The 15,463-nt window shown below is 62.5% G+C and overlaps 1 protein-coding gene across 1 annotated transcript; it reads right to left on the minus strand.

Annotated features, from left to right (window-relative positions):
- Positions 1-4,025: 4,025 nt before the first annotated feature.
- On the minus strand, positions 4,026-15,130 carry AKAP17A (A-kinase anchoring protein 17A). Its single transcript, XM_070365570.1, has 5 exons — positions 14,971-15,130; positions 11,834-12,611; positions 10,975-11,123; positions 7,620-7,860; positions 4,026-5,990 (listed from the first exon to the last, which is right to left on the minus strand). Exons 2-5 carry the CDS (start codon positions 12,593-12,595, stop codon positions 5,037-5,039), a joined length of 2,106 nt encoding a protein of 701 aa, XP_070221671.1. The 5' UTR covers positions 12,596-12,611; positions 14,971-15,130; the 3' UTR covers positions 4,026-5,036.
- Between the last annotated feature and the right edge of the window lie 333 nt (positions 15,131-15,463).

Genomic DNA, 15,463 nt, shown 5'->3' on the forward strand with positions numbered 1-15,463 from the left:
AGACCCCGTCCCCATTAAAAGTCACTCCTCAGCCTCTTCCTCCCGTCCCTGGCACCACAAGCCCACTTGCTGTCTCTGTGGATCTGCCTGTTGTGGGTGTTTCCGATCAATGGAGTCACACACCGCGCGTCCTTCTGTCTGCCTCGCTCGCTGAGCATCGTGTGCTCAGGGCCCACCCACATTGCAGCCTGTCAGAGCTTCGCTCCTTTTCAAGGCTGCGTCATATTCCACTGTGTGCATGGAACCCATGCTGTTTATCCATTTGTCAAACCACCCACTATCCATCTATCCACCTATCCATCAACCCAGCCATCCATCCATTTATCCACCCACCCAGCCATCCATCCATCCACCCATGCACCTGGGTGGTTTCCATACTCATGGCCGTTGTAAACGGTGCTGTTATGAAATTACTGTAGAAAGTCTTTCTCGGACAACTCTTTTCACATCTTTCGGGTGTATTCGTAGGAGTGGGGCAAGTAGATCCCACAGAACTTCTACGTTTGACTGTTTAAGCGTTAGTCGCTTAGTCGTGTCTGACTCTGCCACCCCCATGGACTGTAGTGTGTCCGTGGAATTCTCCGGGCAACAATACGGGAGTGGATTGCCATTTCCTTCTCCGTGTTTCACTTTAAGAAACGGCTGAAGTGCTTCCCACAGCAGCTGCCCTACTTTACCTTCCCACCAGCAGCGCACAAGGAGCCAATCTCTCCACACCCCTGCCAGCGCCTTTTCCCCTTGTATTGCCGTCAGCGAGGACAGTGGTGAGTACTATTGCTGTCCTCGTGTTTTCTCTTTGAAGGGAGTAACACTTTTCATTTTTAGTCTGGAGACGGCACGGTGGGATGATTTAGCTTGCTGCCCTAAAGCAAGAGGGGACGTGGTTGGATGGTCTTAGACATCACGTGGTGTCGGGTACTGCGGCTCGCGTGGTGTCCCACAGCAGGTGAGGGGGCCCTAGAAATGAGAACCCTCCTCAGGGTCCCGGAGGCCGCACGTCCAAGACCCTGGCGGGGGCACAGTGTCTGCTGAGGGCTCCTGCTGGCTCTGAGGGTGTCTTCTCGCTGTGTGCCCCGTGGTGGGAGGGACGAGGGAGCTCCCTGGGGAGTCCAGGAGTCTTTAATGAAGACGTGCACGGGGGCTCGACCTGCATCACCTGTCACCTCCCAAACGTCCCCCAGCCCCCGACACCATTACCCTGGGTGGGGTTCCCAGGACCCACGGTTGGTACCCAAGTTCTCCAATGTTAAAGTCCCATAGTTCGTCTCCTGCATCTGTGGCTCTCTGTCACCAGATTCAACCAAGCTCAGCTGGTAAACACCGTTCTCAGCCGAGGCTGGTGGAGTCTGTGGGCGTCGGACCAGCACACAGAGGTCCGACTGCAGGAAGGAAAAGTGGTTCTCTGCGGGAGCGCTCGGTCGTGTCCCACGCTCTGTGACCGCACGGGCTGTAGCTCACAGGCGCCTCTGTCTGTGGGATTCTCCAGGCAAGAATACTGGAGTGGGCTGCCATTTCCTCCTCCAGGGACTCTTCCTGACCCAGGAATAGAAGCTGAATCTCCCGGGGCTACTGCATTGCAGGCGGACTCTTTACCGCTGAGTCACCGGGGAAGTTACTGGTTATCTGAGGAGGCAGTACAAATAGCTCAGCAAAGAAGACAAGTGAAAGGCAAGGGAGAAAGGAAAAGATATACCCAACTGAATGCAGAGTTCCAGAGAACAGCAAGGAGAGAAAAGAAAGCCTTCTTAAATGAACAATGCAAAGAAATAGAGGGAAACAACAGAGTGGCAAAGACTAGACATTTCTTCAAAAAAACTGGTGCTATCAAGGGAACATTTCATGCAAGGATGAGCATGAAAAAGCACAGAAACGGTAAAGACTGAAGAGAAGCACAAGAGATGAAGCAGAGGGGTAAGAATACACAGAAGAACTGTACAAAAAAAGATCTTAATGACCAGGATAACCACGACGATGTGGTCGCTCACCTAGAGCCAGACAACAAGGAATGTGAAACCAAGTGGGCCTTAGGAAGCATCACCAGAAACAAAGCTAGTGGAGGTGATGGAATTCCAGTTGAGCTCTTTCAAATCCTGAAAGATGATGCTGTGAAAGTGCTGCACTCAATATGCCAACCAATCTGGAAAACTCAGCAGTGGCCACAGGACTGGAAAAGGTCAGTTTTCATTCCAATCCCAAAGAAGGACAATGCTAAAGAACGCTCAAACTACCGCACAATTTTACTCATTTGACGTGCTAGTAAGAATTATGCTGAAAATCCTTCAAACCAAGCTTCAGCAGTAACTGAACTGAGAACTTCCAGATGCTCAAGCTGGGTTTAGAAAGGGCAGAGGAACCAGAGATCAAATGGCCAAAAATCGCTGGATTACCAAAAAAGCAAGGGAATTCCAGAAAAACATCTGCCTCTATTTCACTGACTATGCCAAAGCCTTTCACTGTGTGGATCATAACCAACAGTGCAAAATTCTTCAGGAGATGGGAATACCAGACCACCTGACCTGCCGCTTCAGAAATCTGTATGCAGGTCAGGAAGCAACAGTTAGAACTGGACATGGAACAACAGACCGGTTCCAAATAGGAAAAGGAGTCCGTCAAGGCTGTATATTGTCACCCTGCTTATTTAACTTCTATCCAAAGTACATCATGAGAAACGCTGGGCTGGAGCAAGCACAGGCCGGAATCAAGATTGCCAGGAGAAATATCAGTGACTTCAGATATGCAGATGACACCACCCTTATGGCAGAAAGTGAAGAACTAAAGAGCCTCTTGATGAAGGTGAAAGAGGAGAGTGAAAAAGTTGGCTTAAAGCTCAACATTCAGAAAACTAAGATCAGGGCATCCAGTCCCATCACTTCATGGCAAATAGATGGGGAAACAGTGGAAACAGTAACAGATTTTACTCTCTGGGCTCCCTAATCACACCGGATGGTGACTGCAGCCAGAAATTAAAAGACGCTCCTTGGAAGAAAAGCTCCGACAAACCTAGACAGCACCTTAAAAAGCAGAGACATCACTTTGCCGATAAAAGGCCCATATACTGCAAGCTATGGTTTCTCCAGTAGTCATGTACGGGTGTGACGCTGACCACAGAGAAAGCTGAGCGCCAGAGAACCGATGCTTTCCAACGCTCGTGTTGCGGAAGACTCTTGAGAGTCCCCTGCACTTCGAGCAGATCCAACCAGTCCATTCTAAAGGAAATCCGTCCTGAATATTCATTGGAAGGACTGGTGCTGAAGATGAAGCTCCAATACTTGGGCAACCTGATTCAAAGAGCCAACTCATTGGAAAAGACACTGATGCTGGGCAAGATTGAGGGCAGGAAGAGAAGGAGACGACAGAGGATGAGATGGTTGGATGGCGTCACGGATCAATGGACAGGAGTTTGAGCAAATCCTGGGAGACGGTGAGCGTGCTGCAGTCCATGGGGCGGCAAAGAGATGGACACGAATTAGTGACTCACACAAATGCCCCTCTCTCAGAACCAGGGTCCCTGCAAGGGCACCAACACCTACCTACTACCTCAAGTTTAGAAAACAACCACTTTCTTTCCATCACTTTTTCAAAATAGCACTGTAGCTTTAAAAAAAACTGCTCTTGTAAACTTGCTAAAGGGGTAACTCAGACAGTAAAGAATCTCCCAGCCGATGCAGGAGACCAGGGCTCAATCCCTGGGTCAGGAAGATTCCCTGAAGGAGGAAATGGCAACCCACTCCAGGATTCTTGCCTGGAGAATCCCCCAGACAGAGAAGCCTGGAGGGCTACAGTCCACACGGTCACAAAGAATTGGACACGACTGAGTAACTAACGCTTTCACTTGCAAACAAACCAAACACCTCTGAGGACCATGCTCTCCAGGGAGTTATGTTAGGATAGTAATGGCATGTGAAGTGAACATTTACAAATGACCAAGTGATTTCAAACACACTAGATTATGCTCAGCTAGTGACACAGCCTAAAGACCTTGAAAACAAAACAAAAACTCCCCACGTAAGCATGGGAAACATGAGTTCATTGGAAAAAAAGATTTTATTTTACCATAAAAATGCAAACTGGAATAAACACCATCTCTCCTAAGGTGGACGTTACAGCTATTTTTAAGTATTTCCAAGCTTCCCTTGGAGAAGCTGACAATTATAAAATTTAACAAGTTTGCAGCCTTAAATCTGAAACGTTCCAAGTAAAAATAATTTAGCAAAACGGCTTCTTAAAAAAACCACACAGGCTAACCTTGACTAGAAACCAAAGCTAATTTTAAACCAGCCTGCTTTTTTGTTTTATGCTGAATGACTTGAGTTTGTAAAAAGTGAATGTCTGGGACCCCTGTGTACCACCTGACGCTCTTCTGTTGTATGCTGAATGACTTGAATTGGTACAAAGTGAATGTTTGGGACTCTTCTGTATCCCGTCTGCACCAGCCCACGCCCGTAAAGAGTTTCCGTGTTTCAGAGCACGCAGCTTCCTTCCGGTGACAATCGCGTCAATAGCCACTTGCCTTTGGCATCCCACCCAAACTTCATTCCCGACAGGTTAACCCTACAGAAAAGGGGGAAAAACAAAACAAAAAAACAGGAGAAACAAAAAACAAACCAAAGACCTCCAGCGAGAGGCTTCCTGTTCTTAATGCCCGGTGGGGCCGCGGCTGCCGGACTGGAAGCCGGTACGTCCCCGTCACTGCGGCCTGGCTCTGCTCCTGTGAGGTCAGGACACGGTGTCTCCTTGCGGTGGCCCGATGCCGCGCAGCTGGTCTGGCTGCGCCCGGCGGGGTCTCCGATGCTCAAGGCTCGCAGGCCCCTGAGCTTCTCCTGATCCAGGGAGGACCGGCGACATTAAAGCGACTGGATCAACAGTTTGATGGGAAACCGAAGCTCGTGATCACGAGCCCGACGCACTAGGGCTGCCGCCTGGAGGATACTCTGGAGGAAAAGCCTGGGGCCCTGCGCTCCTCGCCGGGACGCTCCCCGGGCGCCCGTGGCACGGCCGGTCTCCGGGAAGGCGGCCCCGGGGTTGCGCGGCCTGCATTACCTATTCCAGGCGCTGCGGTGGCGGCCGGCGGAGCCTGAGCGCGGCCTGTCGTCGCCCCGCCGATGGCGGCTGCGCTTCCGGCTGGAGCTAGCCCTGCGGTCCCGCTCGCGGCCACGGCTCTGGCTCTTCTCCCGCCGGCTGCGCCGCTCTCGGCTGCGGCTGCGGGACTTGCGGGAGCGGCCGCGCTCCTCGGGGCTAGCACTGCGGCCTTGGCGCGAGCGCTTGCGGTGCGCCCGCCGCTCCCTGCGCGGCCTGCCGTCCTCCCGGCTGCCTGCCCGCCGCCGCGGCACGCTGCGCTCCCGCTTGTGCCTGCGCTCGCCATCGCCGCCGTCGTCCCGGCCCGCCCCGCCGCCGGCCCGGCCGCCGCCCCCGCTGGGCTCCCGGTTGCACTTGTCTTGCTCGGAGCGCGCGTCCTTCCGGGGCGCACTCGGCTCGCAGGCTGCGGGCGCGGCCTTGGGCTGCTGGGTGTTGTCCGGGATGCAGGCCAGCACGGCGGGGCACCTCTTCTCCGAGTGGCCGGCGTCCGGGCCTCGAGGGTCCTGCCCCTCCTTGCCCGGGGCCGCCTCCTCCTGGGCGGCGGCGGGAGCAGCGGCAGCGCTCCCGTTCAGGTTCTGGGGGGCGGCCGGCCGCACCGCGGGCTCCCGGTCCCGGGGCGCGGCGCCGGCCGAGGCCGACACGGTGTGCAGGATGTCCAACACCGGCCGGAGCAGGTCGGCGGGGGAGGCGGGGCCCGACTCGGCAGCGGTGGCACGCGGCTCGTCCGCCTTCTTGCTGAGCAGCAGGCTGAGCAGACGCGCGCGCAGCTCACGCTCCCGACGCTGCAGGCCCAGCGCGCGCTCCTTCTCCTCCTCCACACGCCGCAGCTCGGCCTCCTGCAGCCGCCGCCGCTCCTCCAGCTGCTGCAGCCGCAGGCTCTCCTCCTTGTGCTCGTGCTCGTGCAGCTTGGCGGCCTGCGGGGCAGAGCGGGGCGGCGGGGCATGAGCCGGGCTCTCAGCGCGGGTGGGCGCTCCAAGGACAGCCCGGCTGGAGCGCGGCCCGCTGGGTCCAAGCACACCGGGAGTCCTGAGACCGGCAGCTAGGGGTTAAGTCCGGCCAAGCTCCTGGGCACAACCCTGGGGAGGGGCGCCTATCGGGGGCCGGGCCCCTCCGGGTGGCACACTCGGAGGCCATGATCACCAGCCAGGAAGCTGCCTGGCAAAGCTCCTGGGCACAACCTTGGCGGGGGTGGCGGGGAGCGGCGCCTCTCAAGGCAGCCCAGGCCCCTCCAAATGGCACGCTCGCAGACCACGATCGTCAGCCAGGAGCAAGCCCGGCAGATTCCCAGCACAGCCCTCGTGAAAGGCCCCTCTCGGGCGGACCAGGCCTCTCCGGGTGGCACGCTCGGAGGCCACGATCGTCAGCCAGGAGCAAGCCCGGCAAACCTCCTCGGCACAGCCCTGGGTGGGGGGCGCCTCGAGGGCGGCCCGGGCCCTCCGGTGCACGCTCCCTGCCACGTGGGCCCCAGATTACTGTGCGGACAGTTGACATCCCGCGTGGGTGTGGGAGGCGTGGAGGCCTGGCCTGCTCGGGGTCTTCAACGTTCACCACGCAATAAGAACACGCGGCCACAGCTCTCGGCGCACACGCTGCTCTCCTTCCCGCAGACTGGTCACAACTGTAACCAGATAGCAGGTGAGGGTCGCCCCACGCCTGCCTGGGCTCCACGCGCGCCACCCGCACAGGGCGGCAGGGACCCTCCAGCTTCACGGCCGTGGGGGCAGGAGCACAGCCCGGCTCCGAGGACTGCCATGGGGACCGCGCCTCGTCTGGAGCCCGCCCTGTCCTCCCCGGGCGGTCGGGGACGCCTGGCCTGAAGGACACCGGCGTCATGTGCTCGGCGGGAGCGTGTAGAGAGTCGTGGGGCCAGGCGGTGGCCCTTCCATCGCTGGGGAAGCCCGGCCACCCCGAGGCTGTGGCGCCGGGCCTCGGAGGCCTGGTTGCGGGGACGCAGACCCACAGCGCTGCCATTTCTTCGGGGTACAGCCCGGGCCTGGGGCAACACGGGGCGCTGCAACCGTGGTCCCCCGCGACAAACGCCATCCCTGGGCTAGAACCGGGCGCCAGGGAGGAGCGGCACGTCCGTGAAGGCCAGGCCTCCCAAGGGCCGATCCTCCCTGAACAGCCAGGCATCCCTATGGGCTGGCAGGCCATGTGGGCGGGGCATCCCCCAGGGTAGGGCATCCCTATAGGCTGGCAGGCCCTGTGGGCGGAGCTTCCCAGGGGCGGAGCATACCCGTGGGCAGGTCATCCTTGGGGATGGGGCATCCCTATAGGCCGGCAGGCCCTGTGAGGGGGGCATGGCCCAGCGTAGGGCATCCCTATAGGCTGGCAGGCCATGTGGGCAGGGCCTCCCCGAGGGTACGGCATCCCAAGGGCCGATCCTCCCTCTGTACCAGGCATCCCCGAGCGTGGGCCACCCGGCAATGGGTGGAGCGCCCATGGATGTGGGTCATCCCTAGAGGCTGGCAGTCCCTGTGGGCGCGTCACTCCCTGTGGGCGGAGCTTCCCGAGGGCGGGGCGTCCCCCTGGGCGGGCGGTACCTTGGCGCGGCTCAGCAGCTCGGCCACCAGCCGGATAGACTGCAGGTTGCGCTGTGCCAGCAGCAGCTTGCGCTCCTCCAGCCGGATCCTCTCCTGCAGCTTGCGCTGCTCCTCCGCCTGCAGCTTCTCCAGCTTCTTCTGGCTGCGCCGCAGCTCGCGGTCCCGCTGCTTCTGCTCGCGCCTCCGCAGCTTTTCCTCGCGCTTCCGCTCGCGCTCCTGTTCCTCCAGCTCCTTCTGCTTCCTGGGCGGGCGGGTGGGACACGACGGCTCCGTGAGGGCCATGGGGCCCGGGCTGGCGATCGCAGCACTTGGCTCCTTAGCGCTCTGTCCGCACAGACATCTCAGCCACGGCCGAGGACCCCAGGAGCGAGGCGCGCACAGGGCGAGGCTTTCCCATGTTTCCAGGGAGAGCCTGGCTAAACCCAACCCCAGCCCAGACAACTGAACAAGGCTGATGGTGGGAAGCGGAGTTTTTCACCAGATCCAGCTGCTCCTGTAGGGACCACAGCAGACGAACCAGGACAGGCCTCAGCAGCACAGGGAGGAGGCCCTCCACCACGGGCACCACACGGGCACAGCCCGAGCGCTGGACAGGCCCTGCTCCCAATGCCGGAGAGACCCCTGCCCTGGGCTGTCCCATCCCGAGCCCCCAGCCCCGGAGCTGGAGGGGAGCAGGCATGCAGCCGGTGACAGGAAGGTTCCAGAAGCACCCAGCTACTGGAAGCCCCCGAGAGCACACGGCATGACGTTTCATGGGGACTTGCAGAAAAGGCACACGCTCAGTGACACACAGCCAATCTGCTTGCTCTGGGGAGGGGGTGTCCCCCAACAGGGGGCCCCACATCATGCACCCCTGGGGGAAACCCCGTGAGGTCACCGCGTAGATAGCACCTGGAGACAGTGGCGGTCCCGTAAGCACCCGCACAGCGCCGGCCAGCTCAGACCCAACGGCACCCTGTCCTCATCCAGAAACCAGGACCCCCGCACGACTGGGAGGGATCCAGACCTCCAGGGGCAGGAAGACCAATGAGCGTGTCCTCATGGAACACTCACACCCCTCAGTCTTAACCTTCAGGCCAGGGGCAGGGGCAGGGCGGGCACAGCAGAGACGCAAGGCCGCCCTGGACAGCATGTGGCACGGGGACGCCAGGGCCAGGAAGGATACTGTGCAGAAGAGCCGGCATCACTCCCAGGGCGCCAGGTCAGCAGAGAAGCAGCTGGACAAGGAGGCCGGAGGACCCAAGCTCCAGCTGCGGAGGCAGCCACGCAGGGAGGCAAGGCGGCTCGCGAGAACGCTGGCGTCCAGGAGGCCACACGCCAGAAGGTCTCCCTCGGCAGGGATCAGTGAGGGGCTGCCGCTCAGACTGCTAGTCAGGGGCCCTGAGTGCCCAGAGCCCTCAGCTGTCCAGCTAAGGGCCCGTGACCAGGAACAGGACTGCTGCAGGCCACGCTGTACCTCATTAGCAGCAAAGGACCAACTCGCTCGCCCCTGACGAAGGACAAGACGCCCAGAGTCCCGGGCCGGCCCGCAGGCTAACAGTGAGGTCAACTGGGCTTGGACACACAGCCCTGCACACCCGAGGGCCTCCTGGGCACCCACGGGCCCACGTTTCATGCCAGGCCAGCCATGCCCAACCTCCTCAGCCCTGTCAGAGGTACCGCCCCGCCGGCTGTGAGCTGGTCTCCCCCCACGACACCCCTTGCCGCCTGAGCTCAAAGGCCACCCTCAGGGCGGTTTCCCCGCATTAACGTGAAGGTGGAGAAAAGTGCCTGTCCCGAAACCCTAGAGAGGTCGTGGGGTAAGCTCTGTGACGCCCCAGAGAGGCCGTGGGGTAAGCTCTGTGATGCCCTAGAGGCTGTGGGGTAAGCTCTGTGACGCCCCAGAGAGGCCGTGGGGTAAGCTCTGTGACGCCCTAGAGGCTGTGGGGTAAGCTCTGTGACGCCCTAGAGAGACCACGGGGTAAGCTCTGTGACGCCCTAGAGGCTGTGGGGTAAGCTCTGTGACGCCCTAGAGAGGCCGTGGGGTAAGCTCTGTGACGCCCCAGAGAGGCCGTGGGGTAAGTTCTGTGACGCCCCAGAGAGGCCGTGGGGTAAGCTCTGTGACGCCCAGCTCAGGGACTGCGGACAAGGTCGATTGTGGAAGAGAGAGGACGGGCCCTGCCTGGGACCAGGACCCGTGGTGCGCATGCCGCCGGAGCTCCCTGGTTCAGCCTGTGGCCGGCATACCGACTCTAGGGCCTCGTCCAGTGTGAGATCCAAACTGCTCCCCGCTTGTGGCCGCCACCTGAGGCCCACCACGAGGCCAGGACACCCCGCCCTCTCCGGGCATCTGTCCTCTCTGCAGCCACGGCCTCACTCCGGGGCTCCCGACCCCCTACCCGTGTCCACATCCTGGCCGGCTGCCTGCATAGAGGCCGGCACCATCCCCAGCACCTGCCGCTCTGGAAATGGGTTCTGGGGCAGACCGGGGAAGCGCTGACCCCAGAGACAGGCCCAAATCCGCGTTAGTGACCATCGGAACCAAACGGGAACCACACAGGAGCCCCAAGGCCGGAGCGACACGCAAGTCAGGTCAGCCCAGACACACACACACAGGCTGGTGAGGAATGAACCCCAGACCACACACGCCTGAGACTCAACACTGCAAAACACACAAGAGAAACCTTGCCCATCGCGCACACGGACAAGTGCGGGGAAGAAACACCCAAGCACAGGAGGCACGAGGGAGCACCAGGACTGCTGCCCCCTTCCCAGAATGCAGCTCGTCTACAGGCCAGCTTGCCTGCGGGGCTCACAGGGCGCCAGGCTGAGTCCCTTCCGTCCTGCCCCACCCTGTGGCACCACGCACTGCAGCCCGCCAGGCTCCCCTGTCCACGGGACCCTCCAGGCCAGCACACTGGAGTGGACTGCCCTTTCCTTCTCCAGGGGATCTTCCCCGCCCAGGATGGAACCCACGTAAGCCCACTGCACTGGCAGGCAGGCGGGTTCTCCACTAGCGCGGAACGTAAAAGCGGGAGACAAAGGTCCTGACCCGAGAGGCCTGTTACTTTACAGGACTTCTAAATATCTCTTGTTGGGAAAAGCCGACAATACCCTCACTTCCCTACTTCACTTTAAGGCAGCCTCAGCCTGAATGCCAAAAGCCTGTAAGATGGACAAAAATTCTGTGCCCCCGTCAGCAGGTGGTGCACGGCGCCCCGGGAGGCTCAGCGGGAAGTCCGAGCGGGAATGGGCGGTGCCCTGGGGCTGGGCCGCAGGCCGCGCACTCCCGCGGCGTCCCCCCCCGCCCCCCGCCCCCCCGACAGGCGCACACGCGCACAGGCCCGCGGAGCCCGGCCGGCCCGGCAGCACGCACCTCTCCTCAGCCCTCTGCCGCTCCTCCGCCTCCTTCTCCCGCCGTTTCTGCTCCTCCCGCTGCTGCTCCAGCTCCTGAAGCTTCTGTCTCTCAAGCTGCCGCTTCTTGATGGAGGCGTCGCTCAGGTGTTTGGTGGAATCGAAAGACACCTTCGGAGGCAGGGCAGGGTTAGGACGAGCTCGCACTGTCCTGCACATGCAGACGGCCCTGCGCTCAGCAGGCGGCCTGCCTCAGACTCACCGCAGAGAGCGGGCTCCCCTAACGCCCTTGACCGGGAGGACCTCGGGACTAGAGGGCAGGGCTGGAAATGAGCGTTCGGGACCCCAGCCCTTCCAGGACGGCCCCTTCCGCCGGAAATACGAGCGCGCCTAGAGGCCAGCCCTGCCTGCCCCGGCGCCCACGAGAGCGTGGCTCCTTCCCCGCTCCTGCGGTGGGGCGCCCCCCACTCCCTGTGGCCAGCTGCCTTCACCACCCAGCGCCCGGGCCCAGCTCCTCCGCCAGCCTGGCGCGGGAAGCCAGCACGGGCCAGCGTCCGCGGCAATGCTGGGCAGCGCCCCTCATTTCAGCGGGGGCGGCGAGAGCGCTCCACTGCCCCCACGCTTCCTGAGACACAGACTCTGCGCCCGCAGCGTGGGGGCCCCAGGCAGCCCTCCCGTGCCCGAGGCCCTGGGGCACAGCCCGCCGCCCGCCTCGGCCCCCCCATCCCCTCCACTCCCCGCCCCAGGCAGCCCTCCGTGCCCGAGGCCCTGGGGCGCAGCCCGCCCCGCCCGCACCTTGATGTTGCAGGCCACAGCCGCCCCGCCCCCCATCCCCCACTCCCCACCTTGATGTCCCCCGCCCCCCATCCCCCACTCCCCACCTTGATGTTGCAGGCCACAGCCTTGCCGTCCTCGCCCTTGAACATGAGCTTCATGCCGCGCAGCGCGCTCATGGCCTGGATGAAGCCGGCGTACTCGCGGTACTGCACGTAGGCCTCAAAGTTGAGGTGGCCGCCGAAGCTGAACGTGTGGAAGTTGCGGCCGGTCATCTCCTCGCGGTAAGGGTCCAGCATGGGGATGTCCACGTTGCGGATCTCCCCAAAGCGCTCGAACACGCGCACCAGCACCTCCTCGCTCGGCTTCTCCGAGCCCGACTCCTTCAGCGAGAACCACTTGCACGGCAGCCCCTCCAGGTGGATGGTGTCCGGCCGCTCACCCGGCAGCGTCTCGTTCATGTCCTTGGCGTCGCGGAAGAAGGAGTCCCAGTCGTGGCGCGTGGGGAAGTCGACCTTGAACTCTGCGGCGCGCACCTTGAGGATGTCGGAGAAGCCGCTCAGCTTGATGGTCTTGCCGTCCAGGCAGGCCAGGAAGGACTTGACGAGGCTCTTGTTCTCCACCTCGCCCTCGAAGCGGATGAAGTCCATGGTGCTCTTGGAGATGCGCAGCGTCGAGAACTGGTGGTGCTGCACCATGCCCTTGAGCCGCTCCATCACCTCCCAGTTGGAGATGGACTTGCCCGGCTGTTTCAGCTGCGGCAGTGCCACGCTGATGGTCATCTTCGTGATGGGCTTCAGGTACAGGCCGTACGGCGGGCACAGCTCCACCGCCTCAGACGTGTCGTGCACGATGGTGGCCGCGGCCATAGCCGGGACCTTGGGCCTGAAACACAAGACGCGCACGCCGCGTTTTCATGGCCGGCCCGGTGTCCCACCCCCAGGCTGGCCAGCACGCGGCCCGTCTGCCCTCTGCTTGCCCGACACACTGGTCGCTACGTCAGGGAAGGCCCCTCAGCCCCTCAAGGTTAGTTGCTCAGTCGTGTCAGACTCTCTGGACCCGGTGGACTGCAGCCCGCCAGGCTCCTCTGCCCGTGAAATTCTCCAGGCAAGAATACTGGAGTGGGTTGCCCTTCCCTTCTCCAGGAAGGGGTCTTTCCCACCCACGGATCGAACCCAGGGTGTCCTGCATTGCAGGCAGGTGCTTTACTGTCTGAACCACCAAGGAAGCCCCAGCCCCTGACATGTGGGCCCTTTTAATCAGATTACACAAATACAGGGGGAAAAAAGATGGGTTTGCAAAACTTTTAGGAACACTTGCCTGCCCCAAGCCTCCATGGTCACTGAGCTGCCCCCAATACCCAGACACAGCTCCAGCAGGGCTGGGGTGGCGGGAGCCCAGATGAGCAGGGTCCCTGCCCTCGGGGTGTGGGGGACAGGCCACCTCCATGGAGGCTGCAGAGATGCCTCACCGGGGAAGGGACAACCCACACAAACACCTGGGAAGGTCTGTGCAGGAGGAAGCCCGCAGAAACAGGAAGGAACTTTCAGGCTGAGAGAACGGCTAAGGACCGTTGACTTCAGTATCTCTACCGCGGGCAGAAGCACCTTCTCTGTGTCCAGATAAAACAATCAGAGCCGCAGGGCCTCTCGGAAGCCACGGACGGGGAGCTGACTGTGCTCTCCTCCCCCTCAAGCAGCTTCTCCCTACCGGTCGGACAGGTGCCTACTTCCGCAAAGCAGGGCCAGACCTGACCCACGGACAGCACACAGTAACGGAGGTGGCCTTGGGCTGTGCGCCCGCCCACCAGATGGCTCTGAAAGCTTCCGAGGGGCCTGGGTTCAATCCCTGGGGCGGGAAGATTCCCTGGAGGAGGGCATGGCAACCCACTCCAGTCTTCTTGCCTAGAGAATGCCACGGACAGAGGAGCCTGGTGGGCTACAGTCCACGGGGTCACAAAGAGTCACGACTGAGCAATTAAGCACACACACACACCCAGACCCCAGAGAAGCTGCAGGGACTGGGGTGGAGGGGTCCCAGCTGGAGGAAAGAGTCACCTGGCCCGGGTCTGGGGTACTAATGAGGGGGCTCACCCTGGGCTGAGTGGCGACAGCCCCCTCCACCCGCAGAAAACCCCAAAGACCTCAGAGAGGACTGGAGTCAGAGACTCCGGAAGCCCACTGCCTACTAGGAACCCTGGAGATTCCCATCTTCCCTAGTCGCCCAGCTGCCCCTGCACCCTGGGGACGACCCCCAGCCCCTTCGCTGCACACCCCACCCTCAACACACCCCTGGCAGCCCCTCACGATCCCCATCGCCTCCACCCATCCAAATGCTCACCCTACTGCCCCAACTCCCACCTTCTCTCTCCCCAGCCGCCCCCTATGGCTCCGGTAACCCCCTCCAACCTCCAGTAACCCCTAGCTTCACCCCCAGCCCCAGTACAGCCTGCTTACCTCCGACCCTGGTGGACCCCGATTCGCCTGCACAGCCCTGTCCACTGACCCAACCCCGCAGCTCCCTGGGGACCTCCCCTCCTCTGCTCAATCGCCTTTGTCCCCTCTCCCAAATCCCCCCCAGAAACCCTCCCCTCCCCCGCTCTCAGCACCCCCGGGAGACCCCCGCAGCCCCCGGTTGTCCGTCACCCCCAAGCCCCTCAAAGGCTTTCGACCCCCAAAGCCCACATCCCCAAGTCCCCAGACCCCCACTCCCAAGTCCGCAGGCCCAGGACACCCGCGCCCCGGCCGTCCCAGGAGACCCCTCAGCCCCCGACCCCCGGTTGTCCGTCACCCCCAGGCCCCTCAAAGGCTTTCGACCCCCAAAGCCCACATCCCCAAGTCCCCAGACCCCCACTCCCAAGTCCGCAGGCCCAGGACACCCGCGCCCCGGCCGTCCCGGGAGACCCCCTCAGCCCCCGACCCCAGTTCTCCGTCACGCCCAGGCCCCTCAAAGGCTTTCGACCCCCAAAGCCCGCGCCCGCAAGTCCCCAGACACCCCGCTCCCAAGTCTGCAGGCCCACGAGACCCCCGCCCCGGCCGCCCCGAGAGACCCCCGCAGCCCCCGGTCCCCGGTTCTCCGTCACCCCCATGCCCCCAGCGCCCAGGCCCCTCAAAGGCTCTCGACCCCTGAAGCCCGCAGGCCCACGAGACCCGCGCCCCGGCCGCCCGCCCCGCGAGGCCGCCCTCCCCGGCCCCCCGACACCCCGGGGTCCCTCGCGCCGGCGGGCGGGGCCCCGTCCACGTACCAGGCCGCCGCCGCCTTGGCCCCAGCTCTCCCGCGGGCCCCCGACGACGCCGGCAGGCCCGGCCTCCCCGCCCGGCGCCGCCGCCGCCACCGCCGTCCGCCGGAGGCGCCCCCGACGCGACCCGCTGCCGCCTCCTCTGCCGCCGCCGCCCGCCCCTGTGACGCATTTCCGCTTCCGCCGCTCGGGCCCGCGGAAGCTGGCCGCGCGGCGGGTCCAGGTTTCTCCTCCTGGCCATGGCCCCGCCCCCCAGAGGCGGGACTTCCGGGGCGGCCGTGGGTGGGGCCGGCCGGCCCGGGCTTTGCGGTGCGCGTGCGCGAGCTCGCCGCGCCCTTCCCCCACCCCGCCCCGCCCCGCCCCGCCCCGCCCCGCCCCGCCCCCAACCCTGCTACCTGTTTTCAGGTCCAGGCAGAGGCCTCACCTGGGGCCCCAGCGTGAAGGCACCAGACTCAGGACTCAGGCCAGCTGTGTGGGGTACACTGCTGTTATAGTTATG

This window comes from Bos mutus, chromosome X (assembly GCF_027580195.1).
Source record: "Bos mutus isolate GX-2022 chromosome X, NWIPB_WYAK_1.1, whole genome shotgun sequence".
NCBI lineage: Eukaryota > Metazoa > Chordata > Mammalia > Artiodactyla > Bovidae > Bos > Bos mutus.